This window comes from Falco rusticolus, chromosome 2 (genome assembly GCF_015220075.1).
Source record: "Falco rusticolus isolate bFalRus1 chromosome 2, bFalRus1.pri, whole genome shotgun sequence".
In the NCBI taxonomy this organism is placed as follows: domain Eukaryota; kingdom Metazoa; phylum Chordata; class Aves; order Falconiformes; family Falconidae; genus Falco; species Falco rusticolus.
Window position 1 is genome coordinate 79900341 of NC_051188.1, and position 23217 is coordinate 79923557.

The 23217-nt window shown below is 40.8% G+C and overlaps 2 protein-coding genes across 12 annotated transcripts in view; both read right to left on the reverse strand.

Moving 5' to 3' along the window:
• The window catches only part of LOC119142990 (cystathionine beta-synthase-like protein), a 35601-nt gene extending 31525 nt beyond the window's left edge, over positions 1 to 4076 (reverse strand). For all 3 annotated transcript variants that reach the window (XM_037376635.1, XM_037376633.1, XM_037376634.1), the window contains exons 1-2: positions 3454 to 4076; positions 237 to 384 (exon numbers count right to left, since the gene is read on the reverse strand). The gene's annotated coding sequence lies outside the window, so the exon portion shown is untranslated. The remainder of the gene's footprint in view (positions 1 to 236; positions 385 to 3453) is intronic.
• Positions 4077 to 4341: 265 nt separating this feature from the next.
• On the reverse strand, positions 4342 to 23014 carry U2AF1 (U2 small nuclear RNA auxiliary factor 1). 9 transcript variants are annotated; one of them, XM_037376642.1, is made up of 11 exons: positions 22881 to 23014; positions 20362 to 20449; positions 20070 to 20126; positions 18099 to 18129; positions 17441 to 17507; positions 13144 to 13193; positions 12450 to 12548; positions 11135 to 11268; positions 10724 to 10816; positions 8108 to 8260; positions 4342 to 4427 (listed from the first exon to the last, which is right to left on the reverse strand). In XM_037376642.1, exons 2-10 carry the CDS (start codon positions 20406 to 20408, stop codon positions 8125 to 8127), a joined length of 714 nt encoding a protein of 237 aa, XP_037232539.1. In that variant the 5' UTR covers positions 20409 to 20449; positions 22881 to 23014; the 3' UTR covers positions 4342 to 4427; positions 8108 to 8124. The 9 variants fall into 9 exon arrangements, with proteins under 9 accessions (XP_037232539.1, XP_037232540.1, XP_037232546.1 ...); XM_037376643.1 differs by lacking the exon at positions 4342 to 4427 and adding an exon at positions 21528 to 22061 and having other exon boundaries at positions 5235 to 8260; positions 22881 to 23000; XM_037376649.1 differs by lacking the exons at positions 4342 to 4427; positions 18099 to 18129 and adding an exon at positions 16572 to 16638 and having other exon boundaries at positions 5235 to 8260; positions 22881 to 22963.
• Positions 23015 to 23217: the final 203 nt, after the last annotated feature.

Genomic DNA, 23217 nt, shown 5'->3' on the forward strand with positions numbered 1-23217 from the left:
CTTTCGTGCAGCTAAATTACAGAATGGCATAAGAGGAATGCAGTGTGAAAATGGTGATGTTAATTACAGCTGGCTTTTGAAATGGGTATCAGAAAAACTGTAAGATACCAGGGCACACGTGAGGCCCAGCCGCAAAGCACAGTGAAACAAAAATACATGAATATTTGGAACAGGGTGCAAGTGTTTGAAAACTGCAGTCGTACCCAGAGAGGATAGATAAGGAGGCATAACCATACCTTTTGTGCCTTCCAGAAGGGACTGAGGGAAGAGGCACTGAGTCAGCTGTTCTGTCTGCAGAAGTGCCAGCCTTGCAGCAACCACTGCAACTTCAGGCAGATGGGTGTCAAGATATGAAATCGGCAGCACAGATGGATTTGCCAGATCCTGTAAAATGTAAAACAGATACCTCTGAGGAGACTTGTACGACCAAGTAGCAGCACTAGGCGTGTTGGAAACTATCCGAACATAATGTGTGAGGCTAATGAGAGGGATTGCACCACAGCTCTGCACTCGAAATTCAGTCTCCTTCACCATGGCAGCAGACAGGTGAAGGTAAACTGGCAACACTTGCATGAAAATGGCAGTTTTGATGTAAAGAAAAACCCCTGCCTTAAAAGATTTCCACAGCCACACCGACCCACACTGTGCCATTGGCATTAATTATTATTAAAATCGGTCATAGTGACTGGGAATGAATACACAAACCTCTTCTCCACCCCACGATTAGATCCATTATGGCCGAGCCCAGTCAGTGGGACACTGGGGCACTTAGATTGGTCTTCAACCCAGCCTTGTGAATAACTCCCATAAATCAGCACATCACTACCAATTGCATAAGTGGAGCCACTTCATCTATTTCCTGTGATCTGACAATGTTTAAGATTATTTTTCACCCAAGGAACAAGAGGAGTTGCAGTGAAGGTTGGTATACAATAAAAACTATTTGATCATTGTAGTGGCAATGTGACGCTGAGTGGAATATTAGCACAGAAATAAACAGCATGTTTAAGATCAGCAAGCAGAGAATGTTGTTTCTTGTATCCGTGATGACTAGACATGCTGAAGACTGAAAGGTCGAGGAGTGAGATCCCTTGGACAAGTGCAATCACTGATCAAAGGGAGGGAGAAAAAAAGTAAATGCTGTTGTAGGATCTCTGAAGCAGGAACATCAGGTGGAGGAGGCTTTTTGTGTGCAACTAATGAAGTTGCCCAAAGAACCAATGGTGCTTTGGTGGCAGCCAGAGCCCTTTTGGGAAGGGAGAGCACAAGGCTATGGCACAAGCTCCCAAGGCAGAAAAAGCAGCCCAAGAAGAGCCACTCCATATTTTAATTGCATGGCAGAGACTGCAAACAATTTGGAGGACAGAATCATAGTTCAGAATGATCTTTGACAGACTGGAGAAATAAGGAAGTAAAATAGGAAGCTGGTCAATAAGGACATGCAAAATTTTACAGCCAGGCAGGCGCAGTTCACTGGTCGAGTAGCCACTACCTGGACAGTAGTTGTGTAGAGTGGAAGGTATGACTATAGTGCCGTGCAAACTCAGTGTGAGTCAACAAGGCCCTGCTGTTGTGAAAAAAGCAAACATCGTACAGGGTCATGCAAACAGGAATACAGCCTGCAGGACACATGGCACTCTTGGCACTGGTGCACTTTTTTGAGGTACCACATCCCATCTGGAATGCTGTATTTCAAAAAAGATGTGGCCCACGTGGGACATGGCCTGAGTAATACAAGAAGGTGTAGAGAGAAACATGGCCCAGGAGTAAAGACTGAAAGAAGTGGAGTTTTTTGGAGAAGAGAAAACTGAAAAAAGGCAGAACTCTCTTCATTTAGCTGAAGGGCAGTGAAGAAGGGGATAAACCATTTTTCATGTTCCTTTAGAGAAGGAGAAAGTGGAAAAGGTCAAAGTTACAGCAATGAGGATTTAGGCTAAACATCTACACCACAATATTGCTCAGGCTGGAAGGGACCTTGGGACATCTGCAGCCCAGTCTCCTGCTCAAAGCAGCGTTCACCTAGAGGTCAGCCCAGGTTGCTCAGGCCTTGTCCAGTCAGGTCTCCAGGAAGGCCTCCCAGGAGACAGACTGTGCAGCTAGTCCAGTGCCTGACTATCCTCAAAGGGAAAATGTTTTCCCTAGACCCAGCTGGAACTTCACCTCTTTCAGTTTATGACCTGAGTAAAGATCCTGACTTTTCCTCTTGCTGACCTCCCTGTAGGCACAGGGAGGTGTCTATTAGATTCCCCCAAAGTCACCCCTCTCCCAGGCTAAGCAAGCCCTCCTCACCTGGCTTGTCCTCACAGGGCCACCACTCCAGCCCCTGACTGTCTTGGAGGCCCTCTCCCCCACCCTGAGCTCACTTCCAACTTCCCAATGTCTTTTCCATACTGGGGGCCCAGAACAATAGCCAGTATTGGATGTGATCTAATGGGTGCCAAGTAGAGGAGGATAATCACTTCCCTCAGTGTGTTCATTGTCCCTGCTCATCCCACCAAGGATGCAGTTGGCCCTCTTTGCTCCCAGGATAATCGTGGCCTCATGTCCAACATGCTGCCCACCATGACTCCCAGGGCCTTACCTGCAGAGCTACTCCCCTACCTCGCAGTCCCCAGCCCATGCCCTGCCAAGGGTTGGTCCACCCAAGAAGTAGGACTTTGTCCTTGCTGAATTTCATGATGTTCCTTCTGGCCCATCTCTCCAGCTTGTCCAGGTCATTGTGGATGACTATCTCACCCTCTTGTGTGTCAGGTGCACCACCCCAGTTTAGCATCATCCACAAACTTGAGGAGGACACACACGTTTTCTCCTCTAAGTCATGGATAAAAATATTAAAACAGGACAGATACCAGCACAGACCCATATGGTACTCCCAGCTGGTCTCCAGGGAGGGTATGAACCGTCTGCCCTCTTAAGCCCAGTGGTCACTGCCCTCTTAAGCCCAGTGATGCAGGCAGTTTTTCTTCCATCTGACAAGCCACCTATGCAGACTGTAATAACCCAGCTTGGATACCAGGGTGGAGTGAGAGACTGTCAGAAATCTTGCTTGAGTCATCTACTAGTACTACAAGGAGGATGTAATCTGCTCCCTCTTCACTACAGAGCTATTCCCTTTGCTGAAGATATTTTTTCCTGTAAGGTGTTACAGCTAACACCACACATGTTTAAGAATCACAGAATTCTCCCAAAGACCATAGGCTTGCCTCCTTGGAGGCAGATCAAGAAGGGCAATTAAATGTCTCTGTTGTGGTCAACATGGTCACATGAAAGGATCAAAAATAATGAGTCAAACCCCTCTGAAATGACAAGACTAGCCCAGGCATTAATGAGACTATTACTTGGTCAGATTTTGGCCTCTCTTAGACTTTGGAATTTCCCTCGCCCATCCCCAGTCCCGCAATGCAACAATTAATGTTGCATGCAATCCCAAAATCAGTAAGGCAATCTGCTCACTTTCCACTTGTGCTTTATCCAGAAATCAGTTCTTTGTGTCCTGCCTCAGAGTTCCTTTATCAAGTCTCTTCCTCCTACTGCTCCAGGACTTGCCTCCACAACACAAGAAGCAGTAGAGGAAGCATCCTTTGTGATCACTAGAGAGGAAAGAAATGATGGAAGATGCAGGACTGTCTTGATCCGTGAAGCTTTCTCTCATCTTTCCCTTGACATGAGCAGTATTAGCTCTCAAGGGAAATGGGTGGGTAGAAAAGGGAGGAGCGGTTGCTCCCGCTGGCTCTTCCCAAAAGCTCTCAGCCCAGGAGGCAGACTGGTGCACAGGCAGCTCCCTCCCTCCCTCTGCCTGGCAGGAATCCCAGACAGCTCCAGGAAGAAAGATCTGAAACACGTCCAATGTTCAGCTGCATAGGTAGCAAGACTTGAAATCAAGCCAGGTGCTGGCAAAAGCACAGCAGGCCCAAGCCTGGTAGACTATAGGCTTCCCTGTGAAAAACAGAGGCAGGAAAACCAGCTTGATCGCTGTCTGCTACCTTTCTCCCAACTTATCTTGCAGCTCACTGAAACCAGAGCAGAAACTATTTCCCACCACCACCCCCCTCCAGACCTAACCAACATGCAATTTTGGAAACCAAGAGCTGGAAGTGGCCTACAGCACACTGATTTCACAGTGCTCAGGAAAAAAAAGTGCTGTACATACCTTTGTCAAAAATGCATGGGTTTGTCCCAAATGGAACACCTGAATCGTATTAATTTTCTCTTCCTAGCGGGAACAACTTGTATAGCTCTGAATATTTTTAAGGTACTGGATCAAATGGGCAACCATACTCACGCAAGCTGCTACAGGGCTCCGGCTCACCCGAGAAGTTGCTGCCCCCTGCCTCACTTGCATCCCACCATTTCATCAGGAGTTACCGCCTTTCTGCTCTGCTGATGTATGAATGCAAGCAACTTGCCTTTGGTCCTGTCAAAACAATCTGTCAGAAAGCAAACACCAACACTGAAATTATGAAAAAGTAGTGAACCTGGTGGCTATCAGAGCACTGCTAAGCAGCAGGCATTTGCATCTCTAACAGATACATGCAAACTGGGAAGGGGAAGGGTGTGCTTATGTTGAAATGAAGCCACTAGCTACTGGAGCTGGTCTGTTGGCAGCAGGTCTGGTTTCTTACATTCCATTATTCAACCCGATTCCACAAATCCAATTTACAGTTGAAACTTTAGATCAATTAAATTAACACTTTTTTTTGGCAGTAACCTCCAGCAGGAGAACAGGAGCCTCCTGAAGTGGTTCTGCCACTGCCGCTGACATACTACAGGGACTGTGGTATAGGTTCTTCTTGCTGAAGGTTATAATTTTATAAGGAATAAAACGTGAAATGCATTAACAGGGGATTAGATGTTTGTGACTGATAAGCACATCGCTGACAAGAAAGGACTGTCCACAGGGTTCAGGAGACACGCTCCATTTTCCATTCATGTGGATTTAACAAAATGAGTATCGCAAAAAGTAAAATAATTTGGAGACATTTGTGAAAAAAGTTACATTGGCTGATTGGATGATTTCAGAAATACCTGTGCATAGTTTTAGAATGAATCATGGGGTGGTGGGGTTTTTTTAGTTGAAGACTTACTCCACCAGCTCTACATATACAGAAGGCAAGGAATCACTCCCAAAATAGCTCAAGACAAGAGCTAAGAATTTGAAATTCGCAGTCTACATCCTCATTAGTCATTTAGAAAAACAGCATCCAATCTAAAGGAAAGGGATAATTTTTGTCAGATTCTTATAAAAAAAGGCTTTATTTTGAACAAGTTTTCTCCATTTGGTTTTACAGTCTCAACATACATCATATTAATGGACAAGCAGCATTTTCACAGAATAAGAGCCTAATACAAAGAAGAGGAAGCCACTTGGGATTAACAGTTTCAACCAAATTGACTCAGACTTCAGAAAATACTGTATGCTGTCACTTATTTGAGGTAAAGGAATTCCATAAATTAAGATCCACTGTTTAACAGAAGAGTCAACGATGAAATATTTGTGAGAAGTAGGTACCTTGGGGAGGAGGGGAAAAAAACCTCAAACCTTACTCTTAAGACATTGTGAGCAACAGAAGGGGGAGGTAGGATTTTTCACGTGGTTTGTATCAGTCACCCAATACAGTTGACTACCATGTTTAAATGTTCAACCAAGTTTGTACAGTTTAATTTCAAATTTGATGAATTTTACTGCTAGTATACAGTCTTAAAAGGTGGACCTAACTGAAGATATGTCATGAGCTTAGTTTATATGCTGAATGCTGTCACTAAGTAATCATTACACAATCAGGTAACGATCAATGCACGAGTTTTTTTCCTTCAATGATCCAGTAAAATCCATTACTTTCAGTGCCCATTATGACATATTCCAGTTACATGGTTAATTTTTGTGCAGCTGTGCAATCAGACCACAAGATGATGCATGTGGTGGAATTCAAGGGTGCTTTCTTAAGAAAAATTGCACTGGGGGGAGGGGGGAAATCAACATTCTGCTATGTGTTCACACAAAATTATACCTGCAGTTTAAGAGGCTTTAGATAAAACAGATGAAAGCTATTACAGGGACACATTTATACTAGTTTAAAACTGACTTGTTTATGGAACGTATCAGTTTGTATCATTAATCTGTGTAAAAATGATCTTAAACCTTTTAAAACAGCATCCACATTGTACTAGATCCCTTTTTTAAAAAAATAAACGGGAAGACTAGCCTCACCTTTTTTGATCTAGAGCTTGAAATTAGCTCACTAACAATCCTAAATCTCACTGAAGAGGAAATGGAACTGGATTAATACCCTGTAAACTGCAAGAACTAAATAATCAATGTTAAATTCCTAATGCCTAGCAGAAATACCACAGGTTTCAATTCAGCCATTTATTGCCACGCACTGCTCAATTTCTTCCAGTGAAAAGAAAGCATACTTTGATTTATGTACTTGCAACAAAACCTAAGCAGTGAAGCCATCTTCACATAGAGTGATGCATTTTTTCAAAAAGCTTACTGGCAAAGTTCCACAGTCTGGTTGGCTAAACCATCCAGTGCCATTAAATTGGTGCAAGAATTTAGTTGTAAGAAGCAAAGCAGACTCATTTAGAAAAGCTAATTTTTCAGTGCTGTTTGCCCACTCCAAGTTCCAGTGAGCAAAATGGTTTTACACTTATTTTGGAGGCAGAGAAGCTGGTTTGTTAATCTAGGTATGTAATGCTTCCATATTCTTTTATTTCTTTTTTTTTTTTTTTTTAATAATAGAGATTTAAATAATCACATTTATCATTTAGCAAGTTACCCGACTTGGAACTAAAAAAGCAATAGTGAATTCTCTCCCCCATTGGAAAGCTATATAGTATTATGTAGCTCACATACATGAAGTTGTATCTTGCAGAAATACAACCACTGACCAAAATTTCTTACAGCTACACTTTAAATAAAAGCAGACATGAATGAAGTTAAACTGCAAGTCAGCCATTGTACAAATTGCCTCTCAAGATGTTCTAGCAATGCTTCAATTAGAGCTTTAACTCCTTAAGGGATGCACAACCTACGATACATAGCTATCGTGCAATTAACTCAGACAAAAAAATATAGTTTATGAAGAAACTGCCATCTATCCATGAGCTTTTATTGCACAACAGACTATCAAAAAGCAAGTAAAGGTGGGAAAAAAAATATTTTCCACTAGCATCTGATTAGTTTCCTATGACCTTGAACACTAACAAAATGCTTTTCAATAAATGACAGCTAAGATAACATGGGGTAGAGGGTAGGAAATCAGTCTGTTAAGAAATTTGGTCCTTGTATTTAGGACCTTGCACTTCCTTCAATAGATCCTATGTATCATGTTGCACGGGGCATAAGGTTTCTTTAAAAAACTCACTTGCCTATTATGAATTGCAATAAAAATACTACTTTTTTTCCACACTGCAATAGGCAACTTTCTTTCCAGCCAAAGACAAGGAATTTAGTCAACAATCATAAAAAAAATATTGAACTATCAACTCTGGCACAGCCAGGAGTAGCAATTCAACTACTCCAGAGTGCTTAGAAAAAAGGCTTTAGATTTTACACCAAGAAATTGGATTTATTGTAAATGCCACAGTCACATTGATAGACAGAGCACAGACTTCTGGTAACAAACAAACATACATTTTTGTAACTAAGCGTTTCTACTTGGTAAATAAATGCATTTTGCACAGCCTTCCTTTTAAATGTGCCTAAACTAACCTAAATAAGCAGACAGCATAGCAGAAAAGGGAAACTTATGTGAGTAACTGTTTCTTAAGCAGTATATTATTTTTACTATGTATATAATATTTTATATTATATACACACACATTTTCATCAACAGTTCAAATTATACCCGAATAAAAGAAAAAAACCAAAAACAAAACCAAAACTGGCGCTCCTCCAATACATTTACCAGCTTTCCCTCAGGCATAGTTAATCCAGGTATTTGTCAAGGTAGAGGAATGACAGTTAAAAAGACTCCCCCCACAAGAAACAAGTTACACAAAGAATACTGTATCACTACAAATTTTTTATTCAGAAGCCCATCTTTAAAAAAAATCTCATTATGAACTTGTTTGGTCAAACTACAACACTTTCTAGCAGACATACAGTAAAAATGGCATGGCTCAGAATCGACCAGATCTTTCACGATCTCTTGACCGCCTCCTATCACGTTCACGTCCTCCTCCTCCTCCACCACCTCCACGACCACGATCTCTGGATCTAGATCGACGTTCACGGGACCTCGACCTGGATCTATGCCTTCAAAGAAAGTTTGAACATTTTATTGTTTCATTACACTCCGCAATTTACTTGTAGTACCACACAGTGGAACTCTTAAGCACGTAAGTAATGAGGCAGAAGAAAGACAACGTGGCATTAGAAGGATTGGCAGATTGGTACTCAGGCTGCAAAACCATGTATTTACAAACTGAACAAACTCAGTACTGGGGAGTCAACACATGCTGTTAAAAGGCTCCACTATTCGCTGCCAGTCACCCATTAGAACAGATGTGCAAAACTCAAGGAAAGGCATGTAGAGGAACCAAATGCACTGTTACACAGCTGTTAAAGAAGCAAGAGAAGGGGACACCTGCTTTTGCAATTATGACTAGCTCTTAACAACACACAGCAAAATCCTACAGCTGTTTGTAAGTCCACTCCTATTAAATCAACTGCATTAATTCGTAATTGCAACTCAGTTATCTTTCTTTTCTATTTTTTTTTCCTATCTCTCCCCCCTTCCAGAAGCCATCAGCATTTGTAAATAATCTTCCCTGCCACTGAGGTCAATGACTTAAATTCGGGAAGAAAGCTAAAACCACCGAGAACGTACTGCTAACACAGCTACTATGCATTTACTGCTTATACGGCACTTGCCAAGGAAAAGAGTGGTTTGAACGTTTTTAAGCATTTTAGAAAAGTCAATTCTATAAAACAGGTAAACAGTACAGTTTTAAATAGGTGTAGAAATTACAAGAGAGCTAAAAAGCTCACGGAAACAAATGCCACAAGTCTTAAGTTTGCAGAATACTGTTCCACGGCAAGATGTCTTGGGGTTGGAGTGTGTGTGGCAACAAATTTTACTGTAACAAGAGACACATACGTAACTCTTGCATACCACTGAGCTGTCCAGAATTACTAGATTAACCTATTGCTCAAAAATTCTGGTTTACCCTCCTTTTTTCTACTCAAAAGACTACGATGTATTTCATTCTGTGTAGAAATACTTTCAGCTCAGTCTAGTTTATACAATCTACTTGTAAAACCCCACTGACATGAGAACTGAATATCATTTTTTTTTATACCAAGCCCTACTGCTAACCTGTGACAGCTTTAGCTGCACGAAGAGTTTAAACAGGGCCAATAAACACAGAATGGATGGAGGATTCAGCTATTTTATTTGTGTTACCACAGACTGAAATTGGACTATGAGTAAAACAATCATAGTCCAAAGCCAAACACACAAGTCTGATCTTTCTTGCAGTAAAAGGTAGTAACTTTTAATTAGCGTTACTAAGTCAGATATCCAGATTCAGATTCATAAAAATGATGAAAAGGCTAATACAAGAGCATACTTTGTCTTTTTCATAAATCATTCAGACATCTTAAAAGCTTACATTTAAGTTTAAATTAATATTAATTGGGATATCTTAGGAAAGTATTTAGGCACAAATACATGTGCCTAAGCAACACAATCTGTATTTTCCCAAGTTCAGTTCATCCTCACAAATTCTAAGACACTGCCAATTAGAGACATTTGTAGGAAAAACATGTTCATAATCTCAGGCTCCTTCTGTGATGGGAAGAAACCTACAAAATTATGCTCTATATAAAAGGAAGCTCAAAAATGTTATATGCCTAGCCTGAATAGCAAGGTCCTAAAAGCAAGCAGATTGAATCCAGCTCAAAGTGGCCCATCCACAAGACAGGTATCACAGTAACAACGATATACGCCCTTCTACAAGGTACCTTAATAAATGTAAAAAAAATACATAATAAAATGTATTTATCACAATCTTTTTTTGCCATTAAGCAAAATTACTATTCCTTTGCCCTAGTAAGAATTCCTATCAAGGGTCACATTGTGAGGCTAGTGTTAATAAAAAGTGAGCTCAATACAGTGACTGCCTGTTACTAAGGAATGAATACAGGCTAGAAAAATCAGCTATTAACTGTTAAAAACAAATAAGGTTGGGTCTTGAATATAATCTACAGATACGCTTGATTGTGCATAATATGCTGGAAGTGGCCAATCTGATCCTGCCAAAATGCCCAATAGCCAAGTACCCTGCTTCTAAAAGAGGCCATAAGCAAATACATTTAGAAGAGAATAAAATAGAGAAGAGGCGTAAAGCAGTACTTCTCCCACATAATGGCCACCTGTAACAGTTTGCAGCTTGGAGATCTGAACCACAGGTAGGTCCTATGCACTTAGTAACTCAGTGAATATTCTTCTTGAACCCTGCCTTCTCTTAAAGCCACATCAACTTTCAGCATACACAGCGCTGCACAGCAAGAATCACTGTAACTTTTTTTTTAAACAAAGACCTATTCCTTTGTTCTAAACTGGCCAACTCCTAGCTTTACTTGATGCCTTTTCATTGGTGTGTCAGAACTGCATTAGAAAAAACAAGAGGACTTTGGTTTAAAGATTTGCCTTCAGAATTTTCACCAATTAATCCTCAATTTCCCTGTTTCAATTTTACTTAAAAGCAAACTTACTTTTTACGACGACGTCCATACAACTCACGCCTTAACTCTCGAGAAATGGGCTTCAAATGCATAAAGTTGCAGAAACCTCCTCGTGTACACTCTCTGCAACAGAATTAAAGACGCACAGTTAAAATTCTGAGCTCTACACTCTGTCCTAAGCCCTAGTGAACCTCTAGCCATCTAAAAGTTAACCACCTCCAACATTAAAACCAGTATACTGGTACTGACTCATTTCTAGATCAAAATCCTAAATAGATGGCAAAAGTAGAGAGGGTCACTGCAGGCCCTCCATATTAACATTACCTGAAGTGGTTTTCTTCTCACACTAAGCTACACATAAAAGCCACACCTAAGCAATCACCCGGTCTGTGCAAACATGTCAAAGATACTGTCATAGGCAAAGAGGAAGCCACTTTTTACCCCATTTCATATTGACGGCAACAGGCCTCTCTGAAGTCAGTCACAGGTGAAAGCTCAGCATGAATGGGCTGTCCATTAAACCAGCGATTGTTCAGGTCAATCACAGCCTTTTCCGCATCTTCTTCACGGCGAAACTAAAAGCAAAATTAACATTTTCTCATGTTACAGAGAAGCAACAGAAGGAGATTGAAGATTCCCATCAAATCAGTTGTGTGGCATCTGAGGCTTAGACTCATAATCAAGCTAGAAGCTACTTCAGAGTTCCTAGGACAGTCTATCAAAGCAAGGAAAAAAGTGCCAGCTTTTCATTAATCAAGACTCTGAGCTAATCAAAACATTGCTATTTTCTCTTCAGAGAAAGACCTATTTGGTCTTCCAGGTCAGAAAGTTAGTCAATAGAAGATACTGTGTTTTCTTAGTACAGCTGTAAAAGAATGCTTAAGAGTACTTTCTAGAACACTAATGGCTCCAGATTAAGGATTTTTTCAAACATTTGAAAGAAATCTGCAGGAGAACTGAAGCTCTCACTCATTTAGATTAGAATTCACAAAAAACTGATCCTGTTTTATGATGAATGTAAAACTTAAATTTGAAATTCCTTTTCACAGCCAACAACTTGAAAATTTTTAAAAACAACTTTTATTTCTGATTATGACATTACAGTTGAGAATTTTAGTGTAAAAAATATACTTTCCAGTTAAGGGAATGTAGAGGAAAAATATTCATATTCTCTCACATCACAACACTGTGTACACGCAACAAAATTTCTGCAGGTGACAACTCTGTACTCGTTATTCAAGAGATACCAATGACTTAAGAGCTAAACCTAAGTGTTCCAGTTTGTACCTTACACCATCCAGCTAATGCTAGAAGTAACTTGGTTACAAGATGTTCTGTTTAGCTGTGAAGTTAGAAAATAAATGCACCTAATGAAAATAAACACACCTGTTGCAAATAAACCTCTACTCATAACGATGTGTTTAAAAGCAATTGTGATGGGAAGGCAGATCCCAAATTAATCCTGGTAAACAAAAGAGTCCAGGAGTGCTGACTGTGTTTATAAGACTGTACAAACCCAAAGTGCTAATCTTTTAAAAAACGACACAGACTTTGACTATCAAGAAAGCTTATATTCTCTTAAAATTTCTTTCAGACTCCATTCACATTCTCACTTTCTACTTTGTATTATGAAGTTTGATATAAGTTTATATCCTGAAGAGCTACTCTTGCAAAAATCTACAAGCATAGTAGCTTTTGAAGTTACAAATCAACAAACACCATCCCTACTGTTTATACAAACATGTGTCTATCCTACCTTTACATATACATTTCCAACTAGATGATCTCCAAGGTTATCACAAACGTTCATCTCCTCAACTTCACCGTATTTTTCTTCCATTTCTGTGAAGACCTCCTAAGCACAAAGCAACCAAATAAAAGTTTGCAGCACGTTAGTTATAAGTACAAGTACTGCATTTAGCTGTAAGCACAAAAGAAGGCTTTCCTTAAAAAAAGGAAAACAAAAGCCCTTTTACAGTTTTGATTTTAAGATTAGTACTTGCTTGGCCTGTACTGTGTCCATCTGCAAGGACAGCACTAACAGGATACCATAAAAAGCTATGGGAAACATACAGTATTATAGAATACATAGAATACATAAGATGCACTGAAAACACTACAAGTAAGCCTTGATGCTATAGTTTCACTTAATTTGCTTCTATACAAGTAATAAAGTGTATTTTAAATTTACAGAAAAGAAGATAATTATGGAATCAAAATGCTACATCACTTAGGTTGTTGATTTAAGCCTATTATAAACAGTAAAGTTAAAGCTGAACTAACCACAGGTTATACCAGAAAATATTTAGCACTGAAAGTTTTTAGTTTTAGATGAACACCTGAGGAAAAAAGCGCTTTTCTCTGAATCCATCTAATTGTGCTATATACTGAATCCACTTAACTCATATGAGCTGACAAATCCATGAACACTTTAATGCATTTTTACATACCTCAAAGAATTCATCATAATGTTCCTGCATCTCAACATCGCTCACAGCACCTGTAAAAAAAATAATCAAGAGTCATGTCGATTAGAGCCTACAAATAAGGAAGAAAAGATTTTGATCATACTAAAAAATAATCTAGAGAGGCCACCTGGAGCGTAAAAGACACCATATAGCATGGAGCTAACTAATAGGAATATTAAAAATAAGTATGTGTGAAGAGCTTTGAATCCCCAAAGTATATGTCAAAACGTTATATTGACATGATCAAATCAAAGCAAGTTTTAATCAGAGCCAAACTTGTATGAGACAAATTTAAAGGAAGGGGGAAGGAATTACTTTGAAATATCACTTAAATTTAATGTACAGTCCCACCCTACATCTACTAAAACTTTTACCTAAACAGAAGGCAAGTGCTTTGTTACATTTTCATTATTTTAAAGCATGATTACAATTTAGTGTTCCTCTTCCTACAGGCAGAATTTAATTTTTACAGGTCCACCTCTCCAGCATATACACTAAAATTTGAAAGTTCACAACGTAGCATAGCTCAGAATTATTCTTTTTTAAAAATTTTCTCGAAATAGTTATTAAAATGACAGTTTTCTCAGTGCCCTCGAAGAAGGGTACCATAATGCTTTGCAATAGAGAGCAAATTTCTAGCTTAATTTTGAGTATCACTTCATTTTTTATGTAGTCCTGCAGAACGCTTTTAGTGCAAGACAAGCCAGCCTTATTTTCAGGTTGGATCATTTTCATGCTCCAAGTTGGACTCTACAAATGAGCGCTGCTTGCCTGCTGCTATAAAAAACAACGTTAAGTTTGGTTGATTTTTCAAAGCATTGAGAATATAAAAAAGAATTTCATTTATTTCTTCCAGTCTACAGCATTTTTAAACTACATTAAGCTGTATACATTAAAGCCTAATGCATCAGCTCTTTAGCAGTTAGAGTGGTTTATTAAGATCAAGCAGAAGAGTTTTAAAATAAACCCTGCATTTTACACTAGAAAAATATTCTAGCCTTCAAATTACAAACACTACTGTTTTAGTTCACAGAATGTGAAAGACCAGAAACTGAGCCAACAAAGCTGAGTTTATTCACTTCAGGCTGCTATGAAAAAAGACACTCTTTGGGCTCAGCCATTTTTGGCTAGTATTACCATTTGGATGAACTTTTAAGTTTTTCTTCAAAGGCTCTATACACTTTCTGGAACTATCATTACTTTTCTTCCACCCAGCTCACCTCCTGAAGAAGGCTAAGGGGCTTACATATATTATAACTTACATTATAATATTATAAATATAATATAATTTATATTATAGTTAGGCTAACAATGCTTCTGCATTTGAAACATGTTTGCTTTTAAGAACTTTCTTCCCCATGGTCATATAGCAAATTAAGGAATATCAAACATTAAACCGGTATTTCTAGACAGTTTAATACTTAACTGTATTCCCACAGTTCTGCCAACAACACTGATAACAGCTTACTACCTAAGGATATTTTTTTTTTTAAAAAAAGATTAGACAGGGGCTCAGTGAGCCACACTGGAATAACTACTTTTTACCAGATGGACAAGTGCTAAAAACTTATAAGGAGATTCCATTGTCAAATCAGATCACAAGTAACAGTTAATGACTACTTGATTGTCCTTCTAAAGTGGGAAACATACATATGCATACACTTTACAAGCATTCATATTTCAGGGCTACTGGTATCTGAACCTTGAGAAGCCCATTTACTAATTAAAATACTCAATAAAACTAGTGCTGTTCAAAACTAAGGTTAATCCTCTACGACGGCAATAGAAAGGAAGACAGTTAAGCAACAACAACAAAAGCATTAAATAGCTACCCAAGTTACCCATTTAAAATACATGCAGTACTTAAGTAGGGACAAGTATCAAAAAACCAGGGAGCCAGGAGTTTCAGCAAACCTACTGATAACAGAGCTCCAGCTCTACCGCAGCAGGTACAGTTAGGCTCTGTTAAATAGCTACCCACTTGTCAAGGCAAACTAGAGTTGGATACCAGCATTTAGAACACTACAGAATCTGTTCCACTCTTGCAGCTGTACAATCTAAACAGCTCCACAGACCAAACTGCTGTAACTCTGTGCAAATTAGTTACCAGCGCATTGAGAATTTAGGGACAGAGCAGAAATACCCAACAGCAAATTTTTTTGGTTTACTGAAACAGTGTTAACTACCAAGCATCTGCAACAAGAAAGCCTACAAACCAATAGATCCATTTAAGCATCCAGACAAACTTACACAGCTCATTATGTATCTAGCTTGATTGTGTGACAAAACTCTCAAGTTACTTAATTGGGCCATTATTACTTTTAGAAGCAAAAAAGACAATGTTGACTTTTAAGTTAGTGGCTGATTTCACAAAGCATGTCTAATCAAATGCTGGTAACTAATCTGAACTAGTCTATAATCCAACAGTCAAAAAAAAGGAACAGCCAGACAAAGCTTTATTACCACACAGTCAATATCCACTTCAACAAGAAATATTAGTGAGAAAATAACACCGATCCTTTTTGGTTCTAGAACTTTTTTTTTTTTTTAAATTGTATTCTAATATTGATGATTCAATCATATTGATATATCAGTAATCGCCGATCATCAATCCTGGTCATTTAACTTCTGCCAGTCTCACAGTAGGTGTGTTTTCTTATGCCCATTCCTACCTCATGAGGAGTCATTAAATTAGTTCATGACCATACCCAAATGCCTTCCCCCTCTCAAAGTACTTTTAAAAATGTGTTTTCCTATGTAAGTATGCAACTTGGTTTTGGAATTTGAATTTTCAAAGCATGGAAAGAATTTTAGGCATGCATCTGTCCAAAAAAGGACAGCTGCCAGAACGGAAAAGTTTGTCAGTGTATTCTTCCAATGTACACTCTAAATGGAAGCTGCATTAACCTAGGACAAATTTCTGCATGCAAAATGAAAAGTTTCCAATTCAAGTTCTCTTAAAATTTACAGAGCAGGAGATTTGTTCTGGATGAAGTCAATGTGTCATTATCCTGCTCTTTTAGACAGCGGACCCTAACTGATAGCACAAAACATACAGAAAAGCATTCCTAGGATGCAGGCAACTGGCAGGGAGAAAGGCAGAGGGAAGACAGCAGTGCAACCAAGACTGCTTTACAGGGGAAGTACAATTTCAACTCTTTTTGATTTGATAGATGGTATTCAGATTCCCCTCATAGTTTTGGGAGTAGGGAGGAAGGTGAGTGGGACAAAAAAAGGGATTTCTTTTTGTTTGGGGTTGGGTTTTTTTTGTGTGTGTGTTTGTTTTGGACACATTTAATGAAACGTGGTCAGTTTGATCTGTTAAACTAAAATGGTAGACCAGCTTAAGTCGACACTGAGCTCTGACAATCAAGCCCAGGGAACCAGTGAAGGAACTTGTATGAACTTACAGCGCAAACCGTCAGCAGACTGGGAAGAGTTTTGAGGGTTACGGTAAATGTTCAAGAGGGCAATGGTCTGAAATACAAAACGCAACAACTTTATATTATGGAAAATAATTTTAACAAGAAACCGGTTTCCTTTAGGGTCGCTTTAGCCGAGTCTGTGCTGAAAGAGAGGTGGTTATTCTCTCCCAAGAAGGAGAACTTAGCTGGTGACCTTTCTGAATCAACCTAACACTGTAAAGTAATAGAGATCTCATGATACTGCATTATTGTATTTTTATTTATTTTACTCACCAATATTACTATAGAGGGGTTTCACATGATTTCAGGCAGATGTGTTAACAGATGGCATCCAAACACAGTATTCAAATTACAAGCATAATAATTTGTTTGAATTTGGTTTTACCAAATGTTTTTTTAGTAGCAAAATCCCAGGAAAGGAAGTAATACAATAATTACAGCATGACATGAAATCTCCATTTTCCTAAAAAAGTTAAGATGAAAGAAAACCCAGTTTTGGGAAACTTACCGTGTATCACATATATACCTATTCTTATTGTTATTTTTTTGTTAAATCAAGAATTTGAGAAATGTCTGCAGTTTAACCCTTTAAGAATGCAGTGTTACTGAGCAATCAAGTTCCACTTTGCAGTGCCAAAGAGAACCTGCATCAGTCCAATTTATGCAGTCAATTTGCATTCTGAATTGCACACATTTGACAAGTTCTTGATCTATGCGCAAGAAGAGTTCCGTCACTTGTCCTGTTTGCAACAGCTTTATGTCAGCAGCTCAGAAGCCAACATTATTTTCTCATAATTAGGAGTGGGCTCTTTAACACCATTCTTTAAAAAAATTTCTCCAACTGTGGGACTTACAGTGTGAGCCGTCAGCCGTCTGTGCACTGTTTTGGGGGTTACGATAGATGTTTTGAATCAAGATGGTCTGCGGGGAAAAAAAATAAAAAGGGGAATTCTACTGGCTGCTGTGCATATAATAGACAATTGCAAAGAGACAACTTGTTTGCAAACAGCTAAAAGTAATATCTTATTTTTAAGACTTTCTTTTGTATTTGCAGAGTATCTTCCAAAATTGCATCCAGACCATCATATTATGAAAACAGTTTTAATTAACCACCAAGAAAGAGCTGCATTTGTCTCAACAGCTATCCTCAAAATGGGAGTTGTCAGGCACGGTAACCTAAAACATCAAACTACACGATATTATGGAGATGCCTAGCGTTCAAGACCAGATTCATTATTTAAGTCTAGGGAGGTGGGGTGGGGGGGAAAAAAAGTTGTGCACAGCATATAATACATAATGTCACAGAGTCTAAAATGTTACACCAGACAGTAAGGTTTAGGCAAGAGCTATGTCTCATTTTGTGCATCAGGAATTTCTTGGTGGAATTTCTGTTTAAATAATATAATAGCATCATAGGTTCACATGTTTCCGATCCTTCAAATAAGGACAATATCCTTTTAGCCCTTCTGCTTTTTACTTGAAGAATTAGCCCAGGCAGACTTGAAACCTTACATTTGTACCGTTCTTCTTAAAATCAAGTTGTCTGAAAAAACAAACCATGTTTAAGTTAGTAAACTAATATTACAAAAAAATTCCAAACGTCCATATCACTGTAAGCAGCTCAAAAATTGAAATCTGATTACTTAAAATACAAGCTCAATGTTAGTTAGTATGAATCGCAATCCCCAAATAATTTTAGCTTACACATTATTATTAGTCACAGTAAGAATTCAGAGTTTAAAGAAGTCACAGGATCAGCAATGTCATACCTACATATGCTGCCCACTTAACGTGTAAAAAAAAAAACCACAACTGTAACATCACATTTAAAAATCACACACTTGTTTTATAATGGATATGGTAATACCAACCAAGGCTTTGTGCTTCCATGGCCCAGGTTTAAAATAACTATGTTTTAGCCTACAATTGGAGAGAGCCAGAAACATGCATATAGTTACAGTGTTTCTGCTGATTTGCGGTAATTTGATCACCCTGGATTGCACGACCTTTCCTAACACAGCTCTTCCATAAAGTAGCTGTACCAGCAATAGCACACAAGATAAAAATATTGTGCTAGTTACTTCCCATTAGGATGATATCTGCTCTATTTTCTATCACAGCTGATTATCAATCTGCATACAAATAGTTTTCTGTAGCAAACCCTACACATCTGCCAGGCATGTCAGAGAAGTTACAATGCAGCACGTCTACCAGGTGCAATGCTACAGCAGCCCCAGACACAACCAGATGAATCTGATAGGCCCTGCTGACCTGCTTCAGCAGGCTTTGCTAATCACGGTTTCTAATGCAAAGCTACAGGCTGCACTGACAGAGGAAGCCATTGCTGCACACCAAGTTTTTTTTGTAAAACAAAGCAAACAAAAAAGTAGAGGTTTATTGTTTTGGTGGTTTTTTTCTTTTTTTTTTCTTTTTTATTTTTTTTAAAGACAGCTACTGTGAAGTTGTTCGATTTAGAAATATTTTCTAGTAGCCAACGACCTAAATTCAGGTCTCTAGGTAACCAAGTACATTTCAGCATGCTCTCCATGTAGGTCAGTAACACGGCAGTAGTTTTGAAAATGAATGATATTATTTTTGAGATACAATATTTACATTAAAAATTATTATATTCCCAGAGGCAGAAAACTTTTTATAGATGAAGTACCAGGAGTGGTTCCTATTGCTCAGTAACCTAGACAGTCCTCCCTAGAGCTCCCCCTGCCCACTCACACACTTGCAAAGTTTAACTTCACAAGAACCATCACTGAACTCCAGTCACGTGGCTAGTACTTCCCTCCCTAATTCTCCCCAAACCAACACCAGCCCACCATACTCATCAATTCTGCTCCAAGTCAGCTAAAATGAACCTGCAGAGGACTCCACCGCTACGTGAACTTTACCTTTGTGAGTAAAAGTGCTGATAATGCAAGAACTTTCATGGGCAGTACTTATCCTATACAGTACTCCCAAAGAGATCTGTTTACCTGTATACCTTGACAATCAGCAGTGATAGAAAGAGGCAAAGCGTACAATTTTCCAGGACTTTAATTTCTAAAACCTATAAAGGTCATAATAATAATAAACCGATCACCCACTGGATCTTTTCTTTTTTTCTCTCCTCTCTTTCTGGCAGACATACACACATCATGTCTCTAACAATATTCACATAGCCAAAGATTAAATATCTGTCAAGTCATCTGACATATATATACACCCTCAGCAACCAGGCAAGTTGTTTTCAAGAAAGTCTTTCACATTCAAAGGAAGTACGCAAGTTACTCTTGAAACTTAAGAGCCTGGGTCAGAGAGCAAATGTAATGACAGAGGAGTCACTTGTATTTATTAATTAGTTTTCTTCTATTATATGCATGAAAGACTTAAGTTCACACCTTTGAGACAGGTGGAACATGCTGCCATTGTCTGTGATTAAAAAAAACCTGGGATCGTTTAAGTGCCTAAACACCACTGAGAAGGCACACTCACCTGAAAGTTAGCACTGGTTGGTCTCTACTACAGGCAAGCTTACAACAGCATCGCTTCCTGCAGCCATTAAGGGTGACAGGAGATAATTAGAAATGCTGGGAGAAGTAAATGGAATACCCCCAAAAAGAAAAAACCCATATAAACTGGGGCCAAAAGTGAACTAGTTAATCTGGAGCTCGGTAATTATTCACTTGTATCTGAGAATCTATTGTAATTATTCACTTGTATCTGAGAATTTTAAAGAAGCTAAAATATACTTCTACAAGAAAGAGAAAACAAAAGGAAAACAAACCTGGCTAAATGTTGGTTTGTTGTGCAACCGAGAACATCTGTCTCCATGACGACAAGCTCCAATTTTGAAATAAAATGAACAGTTGACTCTGCAAGTAAAAAAACCCAAGCAGTTACATATTGGCAGAGAAAACATTAATATGCAATTCCTATAAAACATATACCCTAAATGCCTTTATCTTGATGTGGAAAAGTAACATGGGGAAAAAATCAAAACAGTATTACAACAAACCTGTTTATATTCATTCCTCTTTACCCCTAATTTACAGTAAGTAACCTAATCACTTTCACCCACTACTCACACCCAAAGTGCATTCATGACACCACCACGGACAGAAGCGATCACTACCGTTTTACCCTTCTGGTTCTCCATTCATTCTAGCCTTTATATGAGTTTCACTGGGTCATGGGAAATAGTGTGAGAAACAGTCTGAAAAGCTACACCATGAGCTATATGGTTGTGTCTTAGTTCATGCAACTACCTAGTTTCGGCAACATAACCTGGCTTTAAAGCTGACACAATTGCACCTACGTAATGTTTATTAACCACCTGTTTAAAGTTATACTGTAAGGATAACTCAGACTGCTGCCAACACAGTACTTTAAAAAATTCAGGTAAGATAAAAACCACGTTACAGAGAGAATACACATAAGCAAATCAAATTCATTTATTTAAGCCATTTCCATGAATGTAATTAATAATTTAAAAAGAAGCATTTATTTTTTTCTTTAAACCACAAGCTTTTCTTAAATCATCATCTCGTGTCACCTTTGAAACTGTGCTGGTTTAAAAATGCCAGTAAGATTCTCACACAGAAGTGTAATTCACATGGAACGATGAAATAAAACCATAAGGAGTTTAGTTACCTTTACTGGGAAAACAATGCAAAATTCTGACGGGCAACAAAACTATTATGGGCTATATATGGGTAAGTGAAATGTAAGAATTCTCCTGGAAGAAAGATTATTATTCCCATGCTCATAGTTAACAACAATTCTTTCCATAATCCTTTGTAACCAACGTCAACTCATAGAAGGGAGAAATATTAAAGTACTAAAGCACATCCGATCACTAGCAAAAAACCCCACATTCTAATGTAAAACTGTAACACGCTTACTCTTCATCATGTTTTTGGAAATATATACTTAGCATTACAATATACTTACTGTATTTTTTGAACTTTGCCCTGAAACAAAAAAAATACCTAACTAAAATTTCCAATAGCGCCTCCAACTTCACACTTTCTGGAGAGTTCTGCTTGCTTTTTCAATAGAAAATAAGGCCAGTACAAAAATTTCACGCCTGCTCTATTGGCATATACTAGTACTATTAAATTGCAATGCATCACATCAGGAAGGACGCTACAGTAACAGAGCTCAAGAGAGGCTGCCGATATTGTTTTTCTGACAGATGAGCGAATTGGAACTGGCATGTAGCGCTACAAAGTAGAAGGAAAACAGAAGCCTCACGGCCAGGGGATGACAAGAGTAATTTAGTCCAGCAGCACATCGATGCCCCCTTTCATTTTTACGAGTGGAAAAACACGCTGGTTTGGTCAGGCCGACGGTGACCAAATTTTCGTTAGGAGGGCTTTGTAAGTACGCTTCCAACAACCAAACTAGAGGCGTTCCCGACGCGTGGAAGGCTGCAGGCAGAAGCCTGAGGATCAGGATGCAGCAGTCGGGCAAATCCTCCGCACCCTGGGGAGGGGGGAGAAATAACCAGTCGCTGTCCTTGCAGCAGAGCGGAAGCGCCGGGGCTGCTGCGAGGCGCAGGGACGCGAACAAAAGGGGAAGCAGAGGCCCTCCATGGCAGGCGGCGGCGGGAAGCTCGGCACCCGGCGGCCCGGCCGCTCCCGGCCGCCGCCAGAACGGCGCTGCCGCCGGGGGGAGGGCGGACGGGGACGGCCACGCGCCACAAGGCGCCGGCACACCCGCGGGGCGGGGGGAGTCCCCGAGGAGCGCAGTCCCGGCCCGGGGCGGGGGGGGGTGGGGGGGGGGCGGGGGAGGGGAAGCGCATGGGCGGGGCCGGCGGCGCGGGCACGCGCAGGCCCCACGCGGCGAGAGGCGCGCGCGCCCCCTCCCTGTCCCTGGCGGCGCGCGCACGCGCGCTCCAGCGAAGGGGGGGAGGGGAACAGGGCCGCAGCCGCGGGCCTGGGGGAGGCGGGGTGGGGGTGGGGGTGAGGGAGCGCGCCCGCCTCGCTTCCTCTTCCCTCCGCGGCCGCGCGCCGCCACGTTCCAGCGCGCGGCGGGGGAGGGGATCTCCCGGGCGCGCGCTCCGGCCCCGGGGGTGCCGCAGGCCCCTAAGGCGTGAGTGGAAGAAACGGGCCGGGTCCCCCCGCGGGGGAGGGAGGAAGGGCTGACCGCCACGGCCGGGACAGGCCACCCGGGCGGGCGCCGCGCGTCCCCGCGCCCCCGCGCCCCGCGGAACCCGCTACCGGCCTCCGGCCTCCCTCGAGCTCCCCCCCCAGGGCGCCGAGGTCGCGGGAGCGGCACGGGAAGGGGGGATGGGCCACTCACTTGTCTTTCTCTGTTCCGAAGATGGAGGCCAGATACTCCGCCATCTCCCACCGCCCGCCCGCCCGCCGGACAGCCCGGCGCCGATCGCGGACGTCACAGCCGCCGCGCCGGAAACACTTCTACCGAGCCCAGCGGGCGGGGGTGGGGGGCACGGCCCTGTGCGCCTGCGCGCGGCGCCGCCGGCCCCTCATTGGGGGAGCGGCGTGGGCCTCTGCCCCTCGCCCCCTCCGGCAGGGCGGGCCGGGCGCGCGGGGCCCGCTCGCGCCACGCGGTGCCGCGACTGCTGCGCATGCGCAGGGCCCGCCGCAGTGGCGGCGGGGCGGGCTCGAACGCGGCA

What these genes read in the sequence shown, in the direction of transcription:
- U2AF1 (XM_037376642.1), bottom strand. Translation starts at nt 20,408, where the DNA reads ATGGAGACAGATGTTCTCGGTTGCACAACAAACCAACATTTAGCCAG. An exon ending in GACGGCTGACGGCTCACACT is followed by an intron (nt 13,194 to 17,440) that starts GTAAGTCCCACA and finishes TTTTTTTTACAG; the next exon opens with GTGCTGTGAGCGATGTTGAG. An exon ending in ATTATGATGAATTCTTTGAG is followed by an intron (nt 12,549 to 13,143) that starts GTATGTAAAAAT and finishes CTTTGTGCTTAG; the next exon opens with GAGGTCTTCACAGAAATGGA.